General features: G+C 35.9%; 1 protein-coding gene across 7 annotated transcripts in view; it reads right to left on the bottom strand.

Moving 5' to 3' along the window:
• Window positions 1-417: 417 nt before the first annotated feature.
• The window catches only part of LOC109050095 (5'-AMP-activated protein kinase subunit gamma-1-like), a 36,429-nt gene continuing 9,003 nt past the window's right edge, over window positions 418-27,843 (bottom strand). For 4 of the 7 annotated variants that reach the window (XM_042717961.1, XM_042717962.1, XM_042717963.1 and 1 more), the window contains 14 exons: window positions 23,081-23,315; window positions 11,807-12,018; window positions 8,505-8,556; window positions 8,116-8,225; window positions 7,073-7,154; window positions 6,478-6,536; window positions 6,198-6,243; window positions 5,943-5,997; window positions 5,665-5,791; window positions 5,353-5,518; window positions 5,179-5,216; window positions 4,193-4,339; window positions 3,676-3,769; window positions 418-2,151 (listed from right to left, as the gene is read on the bottom strand). In XM_042717961.1, the coding sequence (XP_042573895.1) occupies window positions 2,120-2,151; window positions 3,676-3,769; window positions 4,193-4,339; window positions 5,179-5,216; window positions 5,353-5,518; window positions 5,665-5,791; window positions 5,943-5,997; window positions 6,198-6,243; window positions 6,478-6,536; window positions 7,073-7,154; window positions 8,116-8,225; window positions 8,505-8,556; window positions 11,807-12,018; window positions 23,081-23,315 (1,455 nt within the window). In that variant the 3' untranslated portion in view covers window positions 418-2,119. Of the gene's footprint in view, window positions 2,152-3,541; window positions 3,770-4,192; window positions 4,340-5,178; window positions 5,217-5,352; window positions 5,519-5,664; window positions 5,792-5,942; window positions 5,998-6,197; window positions 6,244-6,477; window positions 6,537-7,072; window positions 7,155-8,115; window positions 8,226-8,504; window positions 8,557-11,806; window positions 12,019-17,855; window positions 18,498-23,080; window positions 23,316-27,843 lie in introns of those variants that run through there. The other 3 variants (XM_042717966.1, XR_006153975.1, XM_042717965.1) reach the window with 3 other exon arrangements.

Here is a 27,843-nt window from a genome sequence, read left to right as displayed (position 1 = left end):
TCGTATCTGTCAAATGAGTAAAAATGCGATTGGAAGTGTTATATTACTGATAAACAATAGTTAAGTAGTAAATATTGAGCAACTTACATTTTATAGACATTAGGCCAGTGATGTCAAAGCAGAATTAATTTGTCCGAGCAATACACAGGCGCACACTTGTCGCCACCTACCGACATAATGATGTAACACGCAGAACGAGTCGCTGAAAAATCCCCAGGCCAGTATGTCTGGAATGCTGAAATTCACATGCAATAAAATGTAATAACTATAATTAAATTGATACATCTTATAGCTATTTTATGTACTCTAATTTAAAGTGGTGCTCTCCTGTGTTCAAAAACAAGCTTCCAAATGAAACCATATGGTAGCATGAAACATCAGGGACAGAAAGGTGTACACAAAAATCTCAGACAAATATTAATGCATTATCAATATATTTTAGCTCAACCACATAAAAAATAAAATATAGTGTCATTTCTGTGTACAAAAATGTACATTTCATTCTCTCTGGACTTAACAGTCTTAACTTTCACTGACAGTACGCAATAATGAAAAAATGCAATCAAACAATACATGATGTATCAGTTTTGAACCCATCACATGGCATGTTGTTGTATTTACAGTAGCTCAGCATATCACTGGGGTGTAAAGATGCGTGGCATTTTTGCAACTGCAAGCTTTGACATTCATGCTCTTTTAGTGCATAAAAGACAGATAGTGCACACAGCTTTCCACACCAGCTAAACACAACAGACAGTCATGATAGAAAAATAAGGCTATGTATATAGTCACTTTTCATAACATTCTTTGTTCCAGTAAAAATACAGTCCATGACAGTCAGTGCGTGTGCAGTGTGGTAGTACATTCATTTTCCCACTGAAAACTAAAACAGGATGAGAATACAATTTATATTCAGTAGACATTTTGGACTAACAGGCTCAAATCAATCAGATTCTGATGAATCTCATTAAACTTGTCAAGAATGTGTCTGGGTCATATCATATATCACAGCAAAATTGAAAGAAACCAAAAAGCTAAAAATAAATGTTTTTAGGACAATTTTTTGTTTTTTGATTGTTAACATTATTTTCATGGTTAGCAAGCACATTTCCCTGCGATCTGAATTATTGTAATACAAAACATCTCATTCCCTTTTTTCTTTAACATGTATATATTATAGTATTAGTTTTATTAAAAAAAAGAAAAGAAAGAACGTCACAGTTTTTTTTTTAAAATAATGACCAACTAATGAGAACCCCTTCTGAAAATAGTTACATTATTTTCATGACAACTATGTCATATTAAACTATTAATGTAACAATTATTAGTTACTCATTATTTAAAAAAAGTAACCATTCTGCATAAATTACAGGTGATAGAATAAATACTATAATATATACACATTTCATTATTTACATAATATATAAATCCTTTTGGTAGTACAGTAACAAAACCTGCAGGGAAATATGCTTATCTGTCAAGAAAATAATGTCACATTATTTTTCTTTATGCTTAATTTTCTGTTTAGATTTTTTAATTTTCATTTTGGGGTGAAATGCAATCTGAAAGTATTTTCAAGAGAGTGGGAAAGAAAAAAATGGCCAGATGTCTACAGAGTCAGGTTCTTTGAACTAACAGCAACTTAATGCTAAAGAATCAAGAACCTGCTTTTGCACTACATGCACATCTATGGGTCTCTGCAAACCTTTAAAATCAGCTCTCTCCGAGGTCTTCATTTAAGGCGAATTTCCACTTCAGACACTCAGCCAAGAGTGGAGTACATCGCCTGATGATATAACGCAGACCCAGCTAGAAGACATGCCTGATTTAGTGCTGTCAGTGAGCACCTCTAATACCAGCAGCAGCACCAGCAGCAAACATGCCCAGCATCTAAAGCAGTGTACAGTATTCTCCTGATCGGCCCACCATAAACATGTCCAACAATGTGTGTGTCTGTTCCTTCAGCTGCAGATTCAAAGGGTTTCATTCAGCCTGGACATTAAATGAGGATCTAAAAAGTTTCCAGCTGTCCTCTTCTCTGTATCCCGTCAGGAAAGCCGGCTGGACCTTTTTGGTTTGAATGCTTGCATTTCTCTTTCACCTCAAAAATATTGTTTTGTCATTCAGTCACACTGTCCCTTATGCGTCCTCCTGTGGGGAAAATGATATGAATATCAGTTCATGAAACACATCTTTCAGTCAGTGCTCTTTTAATACCACACACACTTCGGCATCATCACAGGAAGAAAGTTTTAAAAAGAGACTATTCTGAACCATAAATCTGTTAAGTGCACACAAATCACTAAGCAGAACACAAATTAGCTCAAAGCGTAGGTAAGAATTAGTTACAGCACAATTTTTTTTGTTTTTGATCAACTGTTATGTTTTAATATTTTCACAATCACTGGAAAAATATGAATTTAAAATTTGAATTCTAACCAATTAAATATTTTAGAGCTAAAGGAAAATATAATACATTTTCCTGACTGATCAATGATTTTCATCTATTTCCATGGTTTTTAGTGAAGATTTCCATAACTTTTCATGCAACTTTAAAGATTTTATTAATGTGCTCGACTTTGAGACTTTTTCTAATTGTATTAATTTCCAGAAGTCTTCTACGACTTTTTACAGTAGCATTGATATACTTGACTATCTTGTTTTTTTGTTTTGTTTTTTTTTTACAATTGTACTTATCTCCCCTAAGTTTTTTATAACTTTTTACTTTAGTATTGATTTCTGACTTTCCTGTGACAATTTTAATAATTTCCATTAATTTTTGGTGACTTTTTTTTTATATTATTTATTACCACGACTTTCATGTCTTTTTACAATTTTATTCATTTGCATTTACATTTATGCATTTAGCAGACTATTATTTGCATTATTTTTCTGTGACTTTTTACATTAGTATAGATTTTCATGACTTTCTGATTTTGGTGACTTTCTATGATAGTATTAATTTAATTTCCATGACTTTTCAATGACTTTGTTATTTCAATGATTTTCTGTGGCTTTTAAATATTTTATAATTTTTATTTCCATGACATATGATTTCCATAACCTTCCATATTTTTTAAAAAATTCCCTTTCTAGGTTTTTGCCCAAAATATTTCCAGGTTATCCTCAAGCGTGGAATGCCTGTTACAAAAACATCAAGTGACATTTCTTGTTTTGCCTGCACAGGAGTGTTGCTCATAGCAGCTCAACACATTAAAGACAGCATGCTGAGCAGCACGGGAGAGAGGCGGCGTGTTTCATGTGGTTTTTCCCAGCAGGCTTCATAAAGGGCTCAGAGAGCACATGCTGTATTTCAATCGCTATTCAACCAGACAGCTATTTCTGTCTCATATAGATTTTTTTGCCATTGACAGTTTGTCAGGTCAACTTGCAGTAATGTTAGAGCTGTCTGTGTTACAAAAAAAAAAATCAGTACCAAACAAACGCCTGCAATGATGTATTGCTGGAATACACACCTACACCCAGCTTCATTCAGCACAACCACAACAAGCCGATCAGAATCCAGCCTGTGTGAGCGTACCTGAGCTCAGGGGGTCAGAGAGGAACACTCAAGTGATAGATGTCCAGGGAGACGAGATTGGGTCCAGGGAAGAGTGGAGAAGAGAGAAGGAAAGTGAAATGGAGGGTTGATTTAGGAATTCTGTGCGTCTATACCTGCGGGGGTGAGAACCAGCGCCTGCAGGATGTCCGAGAGAGAGATGATGCCCTCGATGCTGGAGTTATCATCCACTACTACCAGCCTGTGCACCTGCAGGACACACACACACCACACAAACACTATCAGGGGCTGTTTGATATTCATTGAAAAATGAAAAAAGTATATATATAGTTTTTCTGTTACCATAGTTTATGGTTATATGGTAACAAAAGTGCTTGACATTCAACCCATTCTTTTTCATCAGTATAATCTGTGATTTGAATTTTGTGAACGAGAGCTCCTTGCTGATGGAGCTTACCTTATGAAGAATTAATAAGTAGCAAATTAGGAGCTTACTGAGGCAAAAGTTGTAGTCATTAGTTAGTTCGATAATAGTGAGAATTGGACCTAAAAACAAAGTGTGACCAATTCAGGTGGGACTTCTTTTCTAGTGGCTGTTCTCGATGTCATTTCTGTGGCTGGCATCTGCTCCATGTAAACAGGGTTTTTCTAACTGCTGAGAGTAAATCTCACCTCAGCTTTGACGATCCTGTCCACTATAGTCTCCACGGTCTCGTGTCGATAACACTTCATAACTCCCTCGAAGTACTGTGAGCGATGCAGCAGCGCCTGAGTCACGGTGATGTCCAGGTTATTGTAGGTCTTCTCAGCAGCCAGGTTCTACACACAGCCACAACACTAATGAACACCTCCACAGACAGCCAAATACACACTACACAACGTTTATATCCCAATAACACCGGCCATTTACAATTAATCAATAATAAATGAATAAACATTTGGTCTGAACAACGTAAGGTTTGAAGATGGTGACTTTCACATTTGATGCTGTCACTTATTAACGACAACAATGAATTTAGCTGTAAATTGGAGTTAAAATCATTTGTACATAAATTTATACAGTACATTTAATTAAATGGACAGAAATGGATTTGAAGGAACACATAAATTATGAACCATTTACAAGTGTTTCATGAATAAGGTCCAACAACTACCATTCAAAAGTTTGGGGTCAGTAATAATTTTTTCTTTTTTTTTTTTTATATAAGTAATACTTTTATTTTAAAAAAAAAGTGATGGTAAAGACATGCTATGTTACATACTATGTCACAAAAGATTTGCATTTCAAATAAATGCTGTCCATTTGAGCTGTCCATTCATCAAAGAATCCTGATAAAAAATGTGTCAAAGAAAACTTAGATTGTAATAATATTTTACAATATTACTATTATTACTGTATTTTTGATCAAATAAATGCAGCCTTGGTGAGCAGAAGAATATATATATTTTTTAAAACAATCTTATTGACCCTAAACCTTTGAAGGTATTTGTTTACAAATTTCTCCTAGAAAACTGTCAGTCATAAGACACAAGCACTCAAAGTGCAAAATCTGAAAAATATTCACTGTAGAAATATCCATGACTTCAGTTTCCTTGTATATTTAAAACTCGTACAAAATGTGTGGTAAAAAGCTTTAGAAGTTATTTGTATAACTTACAATGACATCAAATTTGGAGTATATGTCCACAACCTTTCCTTTGGGAGGAAAAATATGAAAAGCAAATATGAGAAATTTAACATGTTCCATGAATTTTTGTTTCTAAAAAGGGCTTGACAGAAGAATAATTCAAGTACATGAACTGACAGGAAAGTTAGCAATATGTGTTGCTACCTGTAACATCCACCACCGGCAGCGCAGACACTCTCCTCTCCACAAACATGCCCAGTGCTTTAATAATGGGTGTATCTGGGTGAATGAAAGCGATGTTGCTGTATGTGCCAATGCCCAGCTCCTCCAGAGTCTGCCTCATGAAGGCTGGTTTAGGCATCTCACACACCTACAAGAACATATACCATCAACATAACTCATGATTATTACGCTTCTGTAACCTTTTACTAGTTAGATTTGTTCACAACAAATAAATAAATATGATAACTGTATGCATAGAATGATCAGTAATCTAAAAGGAAGCAATATACTCACAAAGAGCTGCAGAAACTTGAGGATCCTCTTGTGTGTGAGGATATACAGAGCGTTTCCTGTGACTGGATCGATCACTGGCAAACGATGGATCTTATTTTTGATGAGTGAGTATACAGCATCAAATATACTGCAAAGAGTTACACGAAACCAAACATTTAAAAAAAATCTCAGCAAGCTGTTTCAAGATAAATTTGAGTCAATGCTCCCATAAACCAAAAAGTGGATAAAGCAGCATTAATTGTAAAAACAATCTACAAAAATACGACCAAATGTCTCACCTTGCATCTGGAGATATGTTGACTAAGGGTTTAAAAGTTTCTTGCAAGTACAGGTCTGTTGGTATAAGCAGAAATCCAAAAAGTCAGACTTTCCAAACACGTACTTTCTTATTTTCTCCATAAATGACATGGGTGTGTGTGAATAATATACACATTTTGGGTGTACACAAATGAGTCCAGTTAATAATTCAAAATATATATATAAAGGCAAATGAGTGTTAGCAGTGGTAAAGTGAAAATGCTGAAAATATTTACCTCTCCAAGTCTCAATTTTATGCTCCTCCAGCTCATATATTTGCACCTGAGGCATAGAACACAAAATATGAATTGAAAGATTTTAAAATGGACACATATCCTTCCTCTTAGGTGAACATTCATTTAATTACATGCAATGCCTTCAACAAGCAGAATTGGCACTTTTGAAGCCATTCGAAGAAGGTCTAATTTATGGTCAAACCCCCACAAATCAAACTGAGCAAAATAATGACCAGCAAAACTGGTGGTTTTTGAGTTTCTGTGATGTCTGAAACCTTACCAGTGGTGATTTGTAGTATCTGTGCAGTATGATGATGAAGTCTGTGATGGTTAACATTCCTATTGAGAAAACATATCATTAGAGGAAAACCATGCTGACTCACAGAGAAACTGTGCCTGCAGATTTAGCAGAATATGCATCCAATGTCCTTTACGTATTTGCTGTTTTAATGGACAGTTTAATCATGATGTCAGTTACCAACGAGTACTCCAAGCTCATTTAATGCTTCCTTGTAAAATATCAGCACAGGAAATTAGAAAAAACATCAGCATATTCCATCTATGCCTGCTTATAAATATCTACAATTCAAAACAATCTGGACAGGAAGTAATATGGTACATGTTATTGTTAGCTGCTAACCTAAGCATGTCCAATTATGTTACAGGTGAACAAATAATAACCTGAAGCAATGCTTTTATTTGATTACTGATTAAGTTTTTTAATAATAATTTCAAGACAGCCAGTTTAACTGACTTTTTCTGTCTGCCTGACCTAAAAAAACACAACTCCAGTGAAAACAATGACAGAAATGCGGTTGAGAGCATGTGTGTGTGTGTGTGTGTGTGTGTGTGCACGTGCATGTGTCAATGCTCACCCACGAAGCTTTGCTTTTTGGTTTCCCACAATGGCGCAGCTCGAACTCCATTAGCAACCAAGGCAAAGAAAGCTTTCTTAACCTAACAGAGAACAAAGGATTCACATAACAATGCTTTTATTTTGGGTGCCTTCAAAAACACTTCTGGAGGAACTGGTGCGGTAAGCCAAAAATCACAGGAGACACAATGAGCTGGGTGCAAAAAATAAAAAAAAATACTAAAGTCCACACCTGCCAATGACAAATGAACTGGGAAATTTGGCCTTAAACAATTCTTACCGGCCATAAAGTTGTATTTAGCTTTTTATATTCAAACTGGCCCTCAGCCAGAGGAAGTCAAAAGGTTAATATGTGTGTTACCCCCAAATCTAATAACGGCACATACCTGCACATGATTACTGTTTAACCCTGACAAACCTAGCTTTATGACTGCTTCCAATACACTTCAAAGAGATCCCATCCATTTCAGTCACCAACGAAGATTTATTTACTGATGAAACATTAACCACAATCACTTACACATCACGTGTTTAAACTACAACTGGGAAGCAAAACTGAAAGACAGCATCTGTGGCTCATACTAAAACTTGTATGCTTTACATTTTTGCATGGTTAGTAATATGTATACTGTTCAAAATATGCAACTTTATGGATATCTGGAATGATCTATAGAATATACAATAAAGGAAACTGCATGCAATATTGTATCCCACAGTGCAATGCGTTCAACTTGACCCTTTCCAGTGTGATGAATGAACTAGATGCAATTACAGCTGTGCTTTTAACATCTCTATTACTTGATCAGACTGTCGAAAGTTACAAATTTGAGATAATCCAAGATGATGATGACTGAAAGACATATACAGAATGATATGCAGACAACAATACAACAGGAGCTGAAATGTGTATCATGAAATCATTCCAAAATTTCATATACTTTTTTTTTTTTTAGCATGCAGTATGTAGCAAGACAGCACGACACATACCCAAACCTTTTCACTTTCTGTTCTTGTGCTAGAACACAGAAAACATTTAAGATGTACCTGTAATGAAGTGTCAAAGACCACTAGTTTGGAGCTGGTGGGGATGAGGTCATAGCACTTGTGGGATTTCATAAAGCGCATGTAAATGTCACTGTCTGGCTCTTCAGCAACTGAACACAGAGAAGAAATCACTAGAATCATTAGCATTAGAATCATTAGGAACCTATCTCTAACACTTAAAAATCAAATACATTTTTAATACCATATACAATGCACTTATGTTATGAATTATACCCTTTATACTCATAAAACCATACAAAAATACTACATACAGCAAACCTTTATTAAAGAACAGGCTGAAAATTAAATTCAATAACAGACCATAAACTTGCAAAGCGCATATGAAATAAAATAAGCAAGCAATGCAAAACCTAAATATAACCATTTACCTTCATTATCAAGTTCAAGTTTTTCCAGCATGCCTTCAGCAAGCACGCAGCTCTAAAACACAAAGACACGGGCTGATGATTTCATCAACAATCACTCAAGTTAAACTCTATTAGATCCAATGGAGTGGTAGAGTCCATCTTTTAAATCCACTTATCTTCAAACAAGCAGTCTGGTCACCACACAGAAAGCAGAGTGATCTTAAACTTGTAATGTTCTCCAGGCAGAGCTTTCACTAAAGGATTCATTACGTGCAGTGGTGAAATTTAAATAGACGGACACCCCCGCAAAAATGACAGTGGAACATCCCACTCTGTCAGTTGCACGCCTGTTTTCTGAGCGCAGCTACAGGTAGAGTAACCTTCACTTCATTTGGTGCGTATAATGTCAACACTGAGTCTGATAGGAAAACTTTGCTCTAGTTATAGCTCTGTCGCTCTCTTCAGGACAACGAAGAAATGAAAGCGAACTGCGAATTGACTGATCAAGCATAGCATAAATCACCCGCCGCGGCTTTGTCTCAAAACCTAGCGAGCCGCCTACATAGTCAGCATTTTAAACATCATGAGCGCCTGAGCCAATATACATGGATCACAGTTTAAGCCGCAGAAAATAAGGTACTTTTTAAAGGTATTTAATCAAACCAGCGAATCTTCCAACATTCCTATGTAAGCCTGGCTGTTCCCGCTACAAAAACTAATAAATAAATAGCATACAAAAAACAACAAGTGTTTTTAATTTGTGTAAAACTTTTCTTCCTGTGGAAAATCTCTTACAAGTGTATTTAATATGTCTACTGGTAATATCCAACAGTGTGTTTGATAGGTGGAAATTATATTTCAGACATTATCTTTTAAATAAAATAGCTGACTTGTTTGTCTTGCTAAGGTAATTTCATACATCGCTAGCATTTTATATAACCTAAATACTGTTAAATATATTCATGTTGTGTAGTGCCTTTGGTAAACAAGTGCACTAACTTTTGATCCATCTCTTTTAGGTGGAAATTGCAAATAACACCACAACTGGCTTGAGTGTGTCATAATTGGTTTAAAAATGTAATTATTGCGTATAAATAATATACAATTAATAAAATGGTTGATGAATATTCACAGCTTGTTTAGGTTATAGTTTTTACAATGTAAATGTAATATTTGACAGATAAGCACATTTTAAGATTACAATTGGGTCTGCAACAGGTGTAAACAGTATAATGCACACATAAAATGCACCTGATAAGTAGGAAAAATAAAATCAAGTAATTGAGATATATATATATATATATATATATATATATATATATATATATATATATATATATATATATATATATATATATATATATATATATATATATACACACACACACACACAGTCAAGGCCAAAAATATCGGCACCCTTGGTAAATATGATCAAAGAAGGCTCTGAAAATTAATCTGCATTGTTAATCCTTTTGATCTTTTATTTTTGTAAACCTTTTTGTTAACCTTTCATTGGATAATAAGAATTTTTAAATGGGGGGAAATATCATTATGAAATAAATGTTTTTCTCTAATACACATTGGCCACAATTAACGGCACCCTTTTATTCAATACTTTTTGAAACCTCCATTTGCCAGTTTAACAGATCTACATTTTCTCCTATAATGCCTGATGAGGTTAGAGAACACCTGACAAGAGATCAGTGACCATTCCTTCATCCAGAATCACTCCAGACCCTTCAGATTCCCAGCTCCATGTTGGTGCTTCTCCTCTTCAGTTCACCACACTCATTTTCTATAGGGTTCAGGTCAGAGGACTGGAATGGCTATAGCAGAAGCTTGGTTTTGTGCTCAGTGATCCATTTTTGTGTTGTTTTTGAGGTTTGTGTTTAGGTTATTGTACGGTTGGAAGATCCAAAAATGGCCCATTATAAGATTTCTAACGGAGTCAGTCACTTATTGATTTTTTATCTGTTGGTATTTGATAGAATCCATGATGCCATGTGTCTAAAAGAGATGTCCAGGACCTCCAGCAGAAATATAGGCCCCCAACATCAAAAATACAGCAGTATATTTCATTGTACACATGTGGTACTTTTTATCCCGGTGTTCACCAAACCCATCGTGAGTGTTTGCTGCTAAAAAGCTCATTTTTTAATTTCATCTGATCATAGAAGCCATTCCCATTTGAAGATCCTGTCGTGAATATGCTGGAGTTTGTTTTTGGATGAGCGAGGAGAATTTTTCTTGAAACCCTCCCAAACAACATGTGCTGCTGTAGGAGCTGTTTGACAGTTTTTTTAAGGTTTTCTGACCCAGAGACTCAACTATTTTCTGCAATTCTCCAGCTGTGATCCTTGAAGAGTCTTTAGCTACTCAAACTCTCCTTCTCACCGCACATTAGGACGATATAGACACACGTCCTCTTCCAGGCAGATTTATAACATTTTCCGTTGATTGGAAACTCTTAATTATTGCCCTGATGGTGGAAATGGGAATTTTCACTGCTCTAGCTCTTTTCTTAAAGCCAGTTCACTAATTTGTGAAGCTCAATTATCTTTTGCTGCACATCAGAAATATATTCTTAGTTTTTTCTCATTGTGATGGATGATTAAGGGAATTTGGGCTTTGTTTTCCCTCATATTTATATTTCTGTGAAACAGGAAGCCTTGGTTGGATAATTTCATGTTCATAATCACGCTGGAGTGCTCAAAATTGTGAATATGAATGGGAATATACTTCTGAGATATTTTACCCATAAAAATTTCTAGGGGTGCCAATAATTGTGTCCAACATGTATTTGAGAAAAAACATTAATTTCATAATGATATTTCCCCCCATTTTAAATTCTTATTATCCAATGAAAGGTTAGATTTTTGTGAATTTTTTAAAATAAAAGATCAAAAGGATTAACAACGCAGATTAATTTTCACAGCCTTCTTTGATCATATTTAACAAGGGTGCCAATATTTTTGGCCATATATATAATTTGTGTGTAATGATCTCATACTGTAGTTATTAGGACTATAGATCCTTCAGCTGCAACATTAGGCTATGCATAGCTGTAAAATTTAATCTTTCCATAATAAATACTTCTATAAAACACTGTCCAGCACATACTGTACTGTACAACAATTTGTTGTCATTGAAAGACTTCAAACTGTATTTTAGGTGTAGAAAATGAGCAAGCATTTTTGTCTTTTAATAAATATGTCATCGGTTGATTGAAGGTGCCACTTGAGCTGCAAATATGACTTTGCTTCACAATGGGGCAAGAGTATACTATAGTATATCACAGAAAGCATGTGAAGTCATTCACTTACCTGGCGTGAGGTAGAGTAAAAGGTGTACGAGGCGATAGGGGGTTTGGTGGTGGAGGTGCTCAGGCTGAAGCGCTGGCCTGTGTCAGGGGGAGACGAGAGAGAGCGGGAGCGTCGTTCCTCCACCCGCTCCACAGGACTGGGGGTCTCCATAGAGAAGACCGGTGGAGCGGGACTCTGTGTCGGGGTGGTGGGGGGAGTGGAAAGCCCAGAGCCTGTGAGACACATCAGTACAGAAGACAATGAAGTACTGAATTTGCAAAGTGGATTTAGTTCAACAGAATCATAATTCTGATGTGAATTTAGGAGCGAAGCTTACTTACTGAAAATTTAAATGTGTTGCATCATAGAAACAACTGACAGGAAAAAAAGACAAAACAGAGATATCTATTCTAATATCTATGCTATCTTATTTATTTTCTGTTACCAGTGAGAGATGCTAAATTCTACCAGGACTGATCAAATAATCATGGCACAGCTGCATTGACAAACAACCGACTGTCAATCAAGACATTAATAATAAGATTATAGTGTACTTCTGAATAAGTTACTCTGCTCTGTAACAAAAAAAAAATCTCTCTCTCTCTGTGTATATCTATCTATCTATCTATCTATCTATCTATATATATATATATCTATATATATATATATATATATATATATATATATATATATATATATATATATATATATATATATATATATATATATATATATATATATATATATATATATATATATATATATATATATATATATATATATATATATATATATATATATATATATATATATATATCTATATATATATATATATATATATATATATATATATATATATATATATATATATATATATATATATAGATATATATATATATATATATATATATATATAAAAAATACACATAAATCACAAGACCCTGACTTTAAAAATGAAAAATTGAGATTTTGATTCTTCACACTTACCAGTTTTTTTTTCTTCAAATACCAAATGTAATTAAAAAAAAAAAAATAAAAAAAAAAATAAGTCTCTTATGCTTACCAATGCTGCATTTGTTTGATCAAAAAGTAAAAACAGTAATATTAAAGTAAAATTACACTAACATTATATGGTGAAATATTAATATAATTTAAAATGTATTCTTAAATTATTCTTTAGATTTTATAAAGAATATATGCATACTTTATATATGTTCCATTTTGTAATTTATGTGATGCAAAGCTGAATTTTCAGCAGCCATTACTGCAGTCTTTAGTGCCATTCTTCAGAAATCATTCTAAAATGCTGATTTAATATTGATATATAGAAAAAGAATAGTAAGCTAATAGTTTTTATTTGAAATAGAAATCTTGTTTAACACTAGACAGGTCTTTAGTGTCACATTTGATCAATTTAATGTGTCCTTGCTGAATAAAAGTATTAAAATCTTACTGACCCAACACTTTTGAATGTTAGTGTATAATGGAAAAAAGCCAAAATTGTAGTTGCAGCACTTCAAAACACAAGAGTAAACCTTATCCTTCTAGAAAAGCAAATTCAAAACTAAGTAAAATTATTTAAACATATTCATTATTTAGTCTTTAAAGTTGTTCTTTTTGAAGTAGGAATACTGTTCCATCTACCAACGTCATTCTCATGAGTGGAATTCGCTGCATGTCAACAGTCCAGTTCCTGTAACCTTGCACGTATCATGCAGAAGTTACAGGGATTACTGATGTTTATTTTAGTTCCAAGGGGAAAGTGTCTTAATGTAAGTGCAAGTCTTAATTATTTTCTGTCCAAAAATTATGTACAGTTTTATACAAATGTGGTTAACAGAGCTTAACTAGAGCATTCCTTTGATTCAGTTTTACTGTAGAGTTAATCACTCCTGTTTAGAGCTGGATACATCAAAGATACCACAGCAAACAGGTGTGTCTCATATGACAGCCCTCACATAACCCCTCATGTACTGCATGACACAACATATGGACCGATATATTACTATACTTGCCTCCACTAATACTGCCACAGCAGGATCAAAAGCACATATGCGCTGAGGAATCTTTAAATCTGAAGCATGATTAGAATATCAGTACATTCATTCAGCAGAGGGTTGAAGCAGCTGGACATATTCAGGTCAGGGCTTTACTCATGTATCTCTGCTATCGAGGCATTTAGCTATAGCATGGCACTATGCTTGATCTACAGATGTTTCGCAATTGAAACCTTCTGTGTTGGATTGACAAATGTGTATGGCATGGTTTGGGCTATGTGCAACACTGGAACTTGATTCAGAAGATGGCAATCCATTATTAGGTTATGAGACAATATGCTTTCATTGCTGTAATCAGTTAGTTTTCTGTAGAGATTAGCCCAGCCAAGCCTCCTTTTTCTCTGGGAAGGGAAGTGTCCACTTGAGGCTGGCATCAATTAAAGCTGGTGTATCACTAGCTAATTTTCGGCTGTTCATCATTCATTAATTTGATTTACATAGTCATTCAAGAATCAGATCGAGTCAGTGCGGACGGTCACACCTCTCGGTGGGTGGGCATTAACAGACCCAGCTGGGTGTTGATGGCCTGTCGACACAAAAAAAAAAACATCCAACTTGCCTTGATATTATCATTCATTCAGTGGGACAGACTCTCGTGGTCTTGGCAGCCAGTGACCAATAAGTGGACAGAGGTCCGAGTAAGTCATGTAATTTGTTATCCCTCTTCCGGGCTTAATTATTGAGTGTGATGCACATATTTCCATACTGACTTCCATAGGAGGTTTGACACCAGAATTGTATTATAAAGGGACAGTTCACCCAATAATATAAATTTTATTATCATTTACGTACCCTTGTATCATTCCAAACCTTCCGTGGAACACAACAGAAGATACTGTATTTCGAACTTGAATTATTTCAGACTTGAAATGACTGAAATAATTGTAAGTGGGTTTCATATGGTAAAAAGCTCTAAATTACTAGTCGTAGGGACCGTTTACACGACAAAGGTTTCAGCCAAAAATGGGAAACTTTTTATGCGTTTTGCCTGTTCGTTTAAACGACAATGGTGTTTTGGGGACTGAAAATGCATATTTTTGAAAACAAGTTTCAAAGTGCAAGTTTTTGAAAACGCCACAGTTGTCGTTTCCGTGTAAACACCCAAAACGGGAATCTTTGAAAACAGTGATGTCATGCGCATGTGTAGTACGTGTTAGGTATAGACATGCGCAGTATGTGTCGATTTTAAAGGCAAGCAAGAACAAACATACACAACAATGGTGGAGTACATGCTACTGTTGTTGCTGCTCAAGAGTTTGCTAATGCTTCTTCAGCAAAGTGTCGATTTACTTCACCAACATTACAACAGCGGAGACTCATCATATACAACATATAAGATGAAGATGATGAAGTTTTCTAGAGCGCATGTGTCGACTGCCTGCGTTTGCACTCTATCAAACTGAGAATACTTCTAAAGGCTGCGTGTTCGACTGTACACATATGCATAAAAACCAGAAGTATACTTTAGGCTTAATTTGACAGGTGGATCAAAGAAAGCTGCTTGGTTTGAACTTCTTGACTTCTGTGTGATCTGTTCTTCATACACATTGACAATAGACAATGGACCTTTTTACCTGTGAAATTTGGCTAATGTGTCCAACACCCTAGGTCTCCTTCATAACATAGCCTGTCCCTTCATGAATACGCTACAAGATTTCTCTGTCACCCCTTGATATATGTCAGTAGATGCGAGGAGCTCATAAGTACAGTTACCGTATCACTGATGCCACGTTAGTAGCAATGCATGCTGAAGGATGCTTGTTGGATGAAGGTACAGCACAGTAAGCATGGACCAAAAATACACTTCTCATAAAAAAAGTATATGTGGATAGTAATCATAAAAGGCCAATATGTGTGCACGAGAACATGAGTTTAGGATCCTAACTATCTCCTGACATTTAGCCAGACTTAACCAGCTGGCTTAGACCCGTTTGGTGTGTTGCTGCGCTAGTTTCTTATTTTAGCCTTGCCACTGCTACACATTCCACAAGGGCAGATAACACTCACTCACAGCACAGGGTCAGGCCTCCAGAGTGTATGCTGGGACTCAAACCAATTTGACTCCATTCCATGGTAATGTTAGTGAAATGTTTAAGTGAGGGATTTTGGTTTTACACTATTTGATGGGACCATTTATCGTGAGATCTAAAGGATGAACGCATGCTTTAATTCAGTTGATGAAAAGAAGGATGACCCATTTGAAGAAATAAATGCCATCTAATTTAATTGTGTGCTTGCTGGTTTACATTATATTTTTATCCTTGTCAGTTATTTGAGTAACTGTCATGCTACAAATTAGATTGTTCATATCAACACCATCCTGCATGATATTTCTCAGCGCATCCTAATAGCTTTACCAAATAAACCAGATTGAGCAAGAAGACTATTGAGTAACATGCTTCCAACAGCTGGAACTTGAGAAACGGAGGCTTCAGTGGCTCTTATTCAGTCAGGAAACATACCGGCCATGAAAAATCATCTGTCAGTCACAGAACTAATCCTAACCTTTATCCTAAGCCTGAACATAAATGCGAACCAAATTTTGGATTCAGCTGACAGAGCAGTAAGGCAACCTGAGCTTGTTTGATTTGCGTCAGGAACACTATTTCATATGACACACAGTGAAGCCCCTAGGGACACCACTGCGACTCTAATACAACACTCCAGTCAGGCTGACGTAATGTGACCCATCATATGATTCAGCGCATGTGTAAAGTATGTGCATCCAGACATTCTGGACATGCATAAGATCCAAATAATGTAATACAGTGAGAAAGTAGGTATAAGGTATATAAGTATAAGGTAAGTTGTTATAAGGTGAGTTGTTCTGTTGTTGTTCTTTAAAGTTGGAGTGTGTCATTTCTGTGCTACTAGCTGCACCATACAGTTTTGCAGAAATATTGGCTTTCAAACAGATTTCCTAAACAATCCCTATGTCCGTCATTGGTCAGCCAACAGATAGTACCACCCCAAACTTAAGCCATTGGTTGAGCCAGTATCGCTTTGCTGGGCTGGTCAGGACACCCAACAAGCAGGAAAATATTTTGATAGTACCATAGCGTTTATACTTTTAGGGGAAATATAAAGATTTTAAACTTGGAATTTATAATTTCTGCACTACTAGCAGCACCATAGTTTTTCAAAATTATTGGATTTCAAACAGATTTCCTAAATAATCCCTGTGCCTGCCATTGGTCAACCTAAATGTACACCATTGGTTGAGCTAATGTTGCTATGTTGGGCTGGTCGAGACACCCAAACATGCAGGATAATGTTTTGATAGCATCATAGTGTTTATACTTTTAGGGGAAATCAACTTCAGCACAGATTACTTGGTTGTCTCTGCATAATACGACGGGGCAGGAGAACGTATTTTAACATCAAAAAATGTCATCACCTTCAAGTCAAGCTGAGTCTAATGTCACAGAGATCCTTATTTTTATATTCTTAATATGCTTTTCAAAATCGCAATAGCAAAACATATGGGTTTTGAATTTCCAGTTCAGTTTGAGTTTAGTAATAAATTAAAAATGAATTAAGGAATATCAGACAGGTGAGTCTGGTGTCTCTTTCAAACCTTACACCTAATGGAACTCACTGTCACATTTTTGTTTGTGTCACCATGATGAAGGCATCAGCCGATGGCTTCGGGGTCAACCCGGAACCAAGTTAGGTCTGAAATGAGTTTAATAAAGACTTGCATAATGCACAGCTCAACGTAGACCATTTCAGCCTACAGTGACTTCCTTTACCTCTACACTACAATTTAAATTCCTTTACTATTTAAATGATCTTGACATACATACACAGTAGCCAAGTCACCAGACTATGAATGATTTATCCAGTTTATGCAACACATACATGTACTGTACATATCTAATAGACTATATGATGAACAAGTAGTCAATGCTTGGCTCATAATAGCACAACGCAGACTGGAACTTTCCACCACCAGACAGATATCAATACTGTTATGTCTAGCTGAAGGCTCTATACCCTGATTAGTACCGTACCAGACAAACATGCTGACTCTGACTGCCGTCTCCCTGAAAGCAGCTCCTCGTCATGGCGCCTCTTGGTCCGACGCAAACTACCAAACCTCTTCATGGGAACCAGCAGGCCTCACGTCCTGAAGATCAACCATACCCTCCCGACTAAAGCGAGGATACACGACACAGAGATCCTGTTTGGATAACAGAGAACTCAAGTGAAGCTAAAAAAAAAAATTTCCAGGATTCCAGAAGAGGTTCTCGTTCTCAGTGAAGCCAGATGATGGATAGCTGTACCTTCAGAAGTGTCTCTTACAGATATTTATGATAGTCTCTGTTCTTCACAGATGCCACCTGTCCCAGCAGTCCACTTGGATTCTTTCAGTACCCTTTGTAGAAATGAAATCCTGGCATCGGCTGTATTCCAGTGCTATTGATCCCCTGATTTCCTGTCTCCACGAAACGCACAATGCAGTCACACTGTGTCATTTGAGCAGACCCTGCTGATGAAAGGCAGACTTGCTTATGGCGCCCAGTGCCGCAGATTGTCTCAGAAGTGATGCCTCTCTTCACTTATCTATCTGCACTCTCTCTCTCTTTTCTCGCCTTTCCTCTTCTCCTCCCTCTCACTGTTTGTGGACACCAGTGTGCAGCCCTGCCCTCTCTGCAGGAAATTGTCAGGTGCAGCTGTGTGTCTCTTTAAAATAGCATACATGGCAGGAAGCTGTAAAAGGAGACCAGGCAACAAGCCAGCAACACTATTGGTTTAGTCCTTCACACGGCTCGCTCTTTTTGCTTGACCTCTGAATTTACATATAGACAATACATTTCTTTTACCCTACTACTCATATTTTTTTCCCATTTGGTCTTTGTGTCAAACTTTTTTGCTGATATTCCTGGTCTCTTTGAAACTTTTAGTTATGCAATGCCATTTTACTTTCCCTTGATGGTAATTCTTAAATTTAATTACTACAATAAACATTAAATTATTAATGGTGTTTGCTAAGCCTATTGTTATTATCATTATAATTATTACACATTCATTGTCCAAACTGCATGTCCTGTAAGGTTGCAGAGATGCCGGAGCTTATTTTGTACAAGCTCTTCGTGAGTTCTCACCTGGTAAAAATACCACCATTCAGTATGTACACCAGGGGTGTGCAGTCCATATAAGCTGTGGATGCTCCCAAAACCCAAGCCATTTGAGATAATTAGTTTGGAGAATGGCTTAAATGTAAAATATTTTTGTTACCAAAAATTCACTTACATAATAAAATGTTGGGAATACATGTGTAACTGACTGCAAAGTATTTCTTTGCAAAACGATGGTACATGCTTGAGTAACCTAATCAAAGTGGAAATTTCAGAGGAGTTATATATGTGTGTGTAATGTGTGTGTAACGTATATATGTGTCAAGCATGTGGGAAAGTACTGCTGTGAGTGAATATTCTTGGCAATAGATCTACTTTTAATTAGACTTCTGCCAGCAAGGTATTTTTATTTGTCTTGTCTTGAATCTTTCTTCCGGTTAAAGTACAAAGCAAGACTAAATGTATCATTTTCTTTTTTGTTCCAGACCAAACGAACCAAGAGAACCAAACTACAGGTGTGAACACACACTTAGAATCTGGATTCTATTTGAAAATGATCTGTTTGTGATTTAAATCCTATAGTGTCACTTCTGCAGTTTGAAGTCCCATCTCCTCTCGATTATTCAGAACTGCATTCTCTTAAAGGGCAGACAATAATACAGAAACTTTCCAGCAGTGACCTATAAAAGTGTTGATGCCAAGTCTCTCTGGTGTCTGATTCCTGATGTTTACACCTGGCCTCACACTGCATCAATCCCATCCAAAGAGAATAAAGCCTGCTATACATGTTCAGAGTGAAACTTAACTAAAGATTCAGTGGGCAAACAATCCATGGGATCTGTCTTGCTACACTATACAACACAACTGTGTGTAATCAAAGCTGCAATGTTTTTTATAAGACATAATAGGTGATGCACACCAAATATTATGCAGTTTCTATAGAAATAGCTAGAGTTTTCCATGTACTTTGAAGTATAAATAATCTTACCCTCCTAACTGGTATATATGATATAAGATGATTGTTTGACTCACAGTGCCTCCTGGTGGGAAGTAAAGGAGATCACTGAAACACATTTCAGGATCAGCCTCTAAAGTGAGTGCAGGCCAGATTGAATTTCTCCACTATAGACGGTTATTGCGCATGCACGTATTTGTGGCCCTAACTTAACTTCCATGGAAGACTTCCAAACAGAATCAATAACAACAGCTAAGTAGTCCCTCTAGAGTAGATTATTTTTGTTAACAAGCAAAATATGTTTGCTGCATAAATCAGACTTGACAAAAAATTCATTCTCTGCCAGCCGGAGGTGCTTAAAAGCGGGAGAAACAGAGGTTCCCCAGTAACAGCTGTACACAAAGCAGCTGCTTTATCAGGCATATAACATGCAAGATGAAATGAAAACGACATTGAAAATTTAATGACTAATGGAAGATAGACTTACTTCAGAAATACAGTGATATAAAAACATTCACACCTCGTTTTGATTTTTAAACATGCAGTACGTGCTCATGTTTATTCAACGAAGCCTTTTGGAAAATTGGTCAGTTTGGATATTGTAAGCACCACAAATAAATAAATGTATGGGAAACACATCCCACAGCACAACTACTTGAGCCCAACTTCAGACAGTTGGTGGTTGCCATTGACTTCCATAGTATTTTTTTCCTACTATGGAAGTCAATGGCAACTACCAATTGTTTGATTACCAGCAATCTTCAAAATATCTTCTTTTATGTTCAACATAAGAAAGAAACTAATACAGGCTTGGAATGACATGAGGGTGAGTAAATGATGACAGAATTTTCATTTTTTGGGTGAACTATCCCTTTAACTGCGTTTGTAGACGGCGCCAGACTGATAAACGAACACAGACCAGAAGTTAACTTCGGGCCAGGTGCATGCACCCGATGAAACCGTCTGTAGTGTAAAATATATGATTAAACAGAAGTGGAGCAGGTCAAACAGATGATATGAAGTGGGATTAGGTTATCTCTGTGCATGCGGCAGCTCAGGTTTCATATTATTCAAATAAACTGCACAAAGACATATTATAAAGCCTCAATATGCCACCACAATTATCAGGATGAGTCCGTGAAAAGAGCTCTTTGAAATGAAGCTTTTTGTCAATGAAGGAGGCCACTTCCTGTGACCTTTTGGCAAATTGAGGCAAAGGAAACAGACTTCGGAAGATACCTCTTATTGGAGAACAATCTGGAAATGTGGCCAGAAATGTTTAGGTATATTTGTTTTGGCTCAGTATAGCACACAGTAACAGGCACTCAGTCTTCACACTGCCGTCTCTGACACTGGATGGATCTGGGTGTGCACACTATTAACCAACATATTTTTTAAGAAAATAAAATGTTTATGCCTTGAGCACTTTTCAGTTAGAAATTAAAGTTGTAAATTATAGACAATGTTTCTACCAAGATCAAATGCTTGCAGTGACTTTGTGAGCTATTGCCATGAAAATATCATATTTATATACTACTATATACGAAAAGGGCTTTTCAAGCATTTTTCCCCATACATCAGAATGTGTCCTGTTTAATATTATTTTTTTCCAAGCAAAAATAATGATGATCATACATATTAACCATGATTTACAGAAAATAATAATAATAATAATTTAGTGTAATAATGGTTTATATACCAAAAAATCTTATAACAAATAAAAGACACTATCCTTCAAACCACTAGGCTTTACTCATTTGTCAGCAAAAATCATTTAAAATATAATAACATTTAGTATGATCACTTCCTTTTAAAATATATTTTAATAAGTACAAGTAAGAATAAGTATGTTGTTTTATTTTGTACATAAACATATCTGTTATGCTGAATGGCGATGAAACATTATTTTACCCTTATTTTCACATTTTGGTTATTAGAAACATTAAAGCAGACAGTTTATTTGCATATACTTTGTTTCCTTGGCATATAAAATCACTTATGTAAATTTAATTTGATGTGGAAACCAAAATGTGCAGTATTCATTGATTGTCAGCAGATTTTGGAACTGACACAAGTGAGACTGAGCTTTTCTGTTAATCAGCCAAATGAGCACAATTTCTGGAATGAAACAAGCACTTGAAACCAGACTGAGAAGATGCTGGGTTTTACTGCCATGCTTTTGATTTGTTGACTCTGATATACTGAACCTGCAATTCTCTGTGCAAGTACAAAATGAGTGTATAAAAGAGCACAAGAATAAATGTCTCCTTATGACAAACAACTTGAAGACTCAAGACTCTGACTGAAGAAACACTGATGTGGGCTCAAGTCTGTGTCCCATTATCTTTCAAACTGCTTAATGGCCACATTAGATCTGCACAATTTGGTTTTAGTCATTTGAAAATCAAAGGCTAAAAACCCAAATCATGATCTTACCACTTCCTGTTCTGATGTTTTGAAAGCGAGTCAACAGGAAGTCAAACTCTGTGCCACACTGATCAGCTTCCCCAAAACCATTATAACAAAAGAGAAGATACAAAACTGACTAGCTAACGAGGGTCGTTGAATTCATTCTCATAATGCTGGAATAGTTTTTTTTTTTAAATATTAAACGGTGTCTTAATCTACAGCACGCTTTGATGAAACTGGGATGAAAATACTTCATATAGTACTTCAAGTCCTCATAAACAGGTCATCTGGTGATATATTTCATGAGGGTAGAAGGAGCATAAATCGAAATTATCTATTTTGTTTAAGTTGATAGATCAGGTCCTAGATGCTTATTGGTCAATATGGCATCTTGCCATAGTAAAATACATAACAGAAAATACAAAAACAGCTAAGCCACAAAACACATGCTAGTGTATATCACTGTGCTGTCATTTTTATTAATATTCCATTATGTATAGTATGTATTATGTTCTATTCTATTCTACTCTAATTCTATTCTAGTCTATTATTCTAGTCTAATATTATTATATTATATTATATTATATTATATTATATTATATTATATTATATTATGGCTCAGAATCAGCTAATTTCATTAGCTAAATAACAAAGTAACCTGAAACCAGGACATTATACTTCAATAACCACTTCTTTAATCCCCAAGCTTGAAATATGCAGTATTTTCTGTTAATGGAAAATAACATGGGTTGAAATCAACTGAAAATATTAAATGAACAGACTTGTGTCTCACCTTTTCTAGATTTGGAGAAGAGCTTGATGCTGGCAGGGGCTGAGCTGGACGAGGAGCGGAAGATACCACTGAAACTGAGACGGCGGGGAGATTTGGGAGGTGAGTCCTGGTGAGATGATAGTGGACGTGGGAAGATGGTTTTAGGAGTGCCTGGACTGGTCCTGGGACATACGGGGGCTGAAGATGGGGTACAGGGTTGACTGGCAGGAGTGCTAGCTGACTCACTTCTGTCACCCTGAGAGAAAAAGTCAAGATATGTTTTAGACTTCTAGGGTAGTTGAAGTTATAAGAGAAACATTCCATGTAGAGCCATAGATCTACACTGCTGATGTTAGATCATTTCCCTTGTCAAATTCTGTGACCATACAATGATAAGAATTATGTAATAAAGTAAAAATGAATTGGATTCTGAGCCATTTGTAATTTAATATAAGCGACTGAACATTAAACCGTCACTGAGAAATCCTGAACACAGCATGATTTTCTCTTCATGTGCTTAAAAAAGTTAACAATTGAAAGTGTATTATTCTTACATGGGCTACAATGAGATATGACATTGCAACGAAATCTTTTATCTGCCACATTTTGGAATAACAAAAATTTGCTTTAAGTTGTTGATTGTATATATAGAAACAATATATTTGATGTTTATTGCAAAATATGCTTATATATTGAAATATTTAAGCATTTTGAAAGCATGGGGAGGCCGTTTCAATTACAAATAAAAATATTTTTATTTAATGCCATGTCAGCATCTTAGGTTATTCTCATGACAAAACCAATAATAATAAAAAAAATACAAGTATAACTAATACAATAAAAAACAGCAAACAAACACACGTTTACAGCATTCATGTAGCTTTTCACAAGAGATTCTGCTGTTAAACACGTATTTAAAACAAGTTGAATCATTTGAACTGATGGCTTCAACAAAAGCATGTGCCATCGATTAACAATTTCAGAGACCTATAGAGAAAATTAATGGCATTTTTGCTTCCGCAACATTCTGTAATGTTCTAAGAAGCTGAATAAAAAAAAAGCAATAATAAAGTATTTTAGATGAGACAAGATGAGAACGTTACTACATCAGCATACTACTTGAAAAAGCCAGACAAAGCCAAAGCAATGCACAACACAACACATGTGACGGAGAAATATCTTCAACAAGCATTAAGAAGAGATGAACTTATCAACTGTGAAATTACCTCAAGGCTTATAAACAGTGACCTCAGTTAAAAACACAACAATCTGTAAAGATTTGAAGTGAAATGACTCGTTATTTATTATACTTTGGTAAACTTTATTTCACAAGTATTGTTTGACAGTCTATCTTGAAAAGTTTTATTGTTTTGTTAGGCTGTTTTCTCATACGTCACTGCACAATGGACATTTTGAAGGGAAACAGGCAGTGAGCCTAGTGCCCTAAAAGTTAGTGTTTCAAAGCACTGACCTTCAACTCTTTGGCAAACAGTTAGATTGTTTATTTGTTAATGTGCCCATTCACTAGGCTGCTGTTGCGTCACAGGCTGTTTTCATCGGCTCAGCTTTATGTGGCTTTGATTACAAGAGAAAAGGTAGGCGTAGCCTTCCAGCAAAGCTGGAGTGGGTGAGATATGTATATTTAATGTTGTAAAATAATAAAAACATCAAGGGGGTGCATCATTTTTTATAGGCATTGTATACTTGGCACATTTAATTCAAGATTAATATTAGACACGTTTCACAGCAACAAGGCAAATAAATATAAAAGTCATTAGAGTTAGCTGTAATCTGGCAATAAATAACACAGAACTACTTGTGCATGGGACGACTGTTTCACTCTGACCAATTGCTTTAACAAATACTGCCATTTATACAATTCAATTAGAAATACTGGCACATGCAGGACTAAGTTTCCTTCCATTAAATTCCTGGCATCGTTTTTTCCTTTTCTGTGCAAAATCATCATCCATAGCTGTAAAGAAAGCATTGAAATTGTGGAGTCTGAAATTGAAAGAACAGCATGTGCAAAGAAAGTTTGCCTCCCCTTTTAGTCATGAGCAACGTTTGTGCGCCAACCCAACCACAGAATAGTACAGACAGCACACTCCCACTCTTCGCTTTACTAACAAACCTTATGAGCAACAAGGTTTGTTAGTAAAGAGAAGAGTGCATGTTTAGACAAGTCGGCTCTATTTCTGTGTAATATAACCTATATTGTACCAATCCACACATCATTCCTTTAAACCACACATGCAAAGGCTCTGTTCCAAAACGTAGTGACCTAATCCTGCTCTACTGTACACATACAGTAGGTAGAGGCTTTATAAGGAAGCATGCTAACTGAAATCGAACTGAAGTGACTGATTTGGAACGCTCTGCATACGGAAATGTAATATATGACAAATATTACCCTTTATATTGCCATATATCTTACCTAGGGATCCACCGATATGAAAATTTTGGCCGATACCGATAACTCCTTAAATATGCAAGCCGATAACCGATATGTTGGCCGATAAATCTAAATCCACATTTGTACATAATTTTTGAGAGCCTGATTACCAAAAAATCTCACCATTAAAAGGCATTAAACTCTTCAACATAAATCAAACATAAAGCAGCCTTGCAAATAAATAAAATAATGCTTAAATAATGGAAACAAGTTACTGGACAACATTACTCGCGTGTAAAAAAAATAGAAAAAAATTGTGCCATGGACAGTGGCGTAGTGGATCGGGGGGCCTGACGATAAGACGAATGTGTGTTGAAAGAGGACAATCATGTAAGGACTATAGCCAGAGATATTGTCAAAATCATTAAATATTGTTATTATTAAGAGTATTTGGCATTTCCAATCAATGTAGGCCTGTTATTTTCTGGCTATTATTATTAGGTTACTAGGTTAACAATTTCATAGCGCATCACTGCATAACTGACACGGCTATTAGCTTAGGCTACTCCTCACTGAAAATGTTTTAAAAATGTCTTTTAAAACAGGTCTATTATAGCCTACAATGAATTTAAGGCCTATAGCCTAAATAAAATTGTTACACTTCAGTAACACTTTATCAATGAAGCAAAAGAGCAGCTTTATTTTATGCACCGATTTCCAAAAACAACCTGTTCAACACGAAATATGTTTTTTCTCATGTTCGGGCCACAAGAGAAACTAATTAAAGAAATAAATGAAAACAGTTATATATACCACATATTAGGAAATTTGTCTCTCGTTGTTTCTGAGAGAATACGCACTGTTAATGTGTGCGTCGTCAGATGCCGAAAGTACCATCAGTTTTTACTTTCACTATCATGGTGAAAGATGTTTACCAGCATAAGTTTGACTTGCACAAAGTTTGCACGTTGCTTGTATGATATCCACTGGCTCACCTTCACGGTTTAAAACAGAAGAAGCCTATTTCCAATACAACCGCGCTACAACCCTGAATAGTCAGATGTGTCGTGGACACGCTATTGGCTCTTCCTGTAACAACGCGCTGAAACACGGCAAATAAACCCAAATAATGCACAACTTTTTTATTACGGTAATATTCACTTTATAATAATATGTTTATGACATTCCCAATTATAGTTATTAATGTTGTGCATTGCTGTTCAATCTGTGTGTGCTGAAGCTGAAGACCTGAATGAACACCAGTAAACTGAAGTGCTGCCAGCTTATTCAACACAGGGAAACGCATCATATATTCAGATATTTATACAACATAAATATAATATTACAACTTATATACAGTGGTGTGAAAAAGTATTGGCCCCTTCCTGATTTCTTATTTTTTTGCATGTTTGTCACACTTTAATGTTTCAGATCATCAAACTAATTTAACTATTAGTCAAAGATAACAACATGCAGTTTTTAAATGAAGGTTTTTATTATTAAGGGAAAACAAAATTCAAAACTACATGGCTCTGTGTGAAGAAGTGTTTGCCCCCCTGTTAAAACTGTGGTTTATCACACCTGAGTTCAATTTCTCTAGCCACACCCAGGCCTGATTACTGCCACACCTGTTCACAATCAAGAGATCTCTTAAATAGGACCTGCCTAACAAAGTGAAGTAGACCAAAAGATCCTTAAATGTTAGATGCCGAGTTTCAAAGAAATTCAGAAACAAATGAGAAAGAAAGTAATTGAGATCTATCAGTCTGGAAAATGTTATAAAGCCATTTCTAAACCTTTGGGACTCCAGCAAACCACAGTGAGAGCCATTATTCACAAATGGAGAAAATATGGAACAGTGGAGAACCTTTCCAGGAGTGTTTCCAAAATTACCCCAAGAACACAGCAGCGACTCATCCAAGAGGTCACAAAAGACCCCACAACAACATCCAAAGAACTGCAGGCCTCTCTTGCCTCAGTTAAGGTCAGTGTTCATGACTCCACCATAAGAAAGAGACTGGGCAAAAATGGTCTGCATGGCACAGTTCCAAGACGAAAACCGCTGCTGAGCAAAAAGAACATAAAAGCTTGTCTCAGTTTTGCCAGAAAACATCTTGATGATCCCCAAGAAAATACTCTGTGGACTGACAAGACAAAAGTTGAACTGTTTGGAAGGTGTGTGTCCCATTACGTCTGGCATAAAAGTAACATCGCATTTCAGAAAAAGAGCATCATACTGTACCAACAGTAAAATATGGTGGTGGTAGTTTGATGGTCTGGGGCTGTTTTGCTGCTTCAGGACCTGGAAGACTTGCTGTGATAAATGGAACCATGAATTCTGCTGTTTACCAAAAAATCCTGAAGGAGAATTTCCAGCCATCTGTTCGTG

Source organism: Cyprinus carpio, chromosome B2 (assembly GCF_018340385.1).
Source record: "Cyprinus carpio isolate SPL01 chromosome B2, ASM1834038v1, whole genome shotgun sequence".
In the NCBI taxonomy this organism is placed as follows: domain Eukaryota; kingdom Metazoa; phylum Chordata; class Actinopteri; order Cypriniformes; family Cyprinidae; genus Cyprinus; species Cyprinus carpio.
Note: the sequence above shows the minus strand (reverse complement) of the source record. Positions and strands in the feature narration are given on the sequence as shown.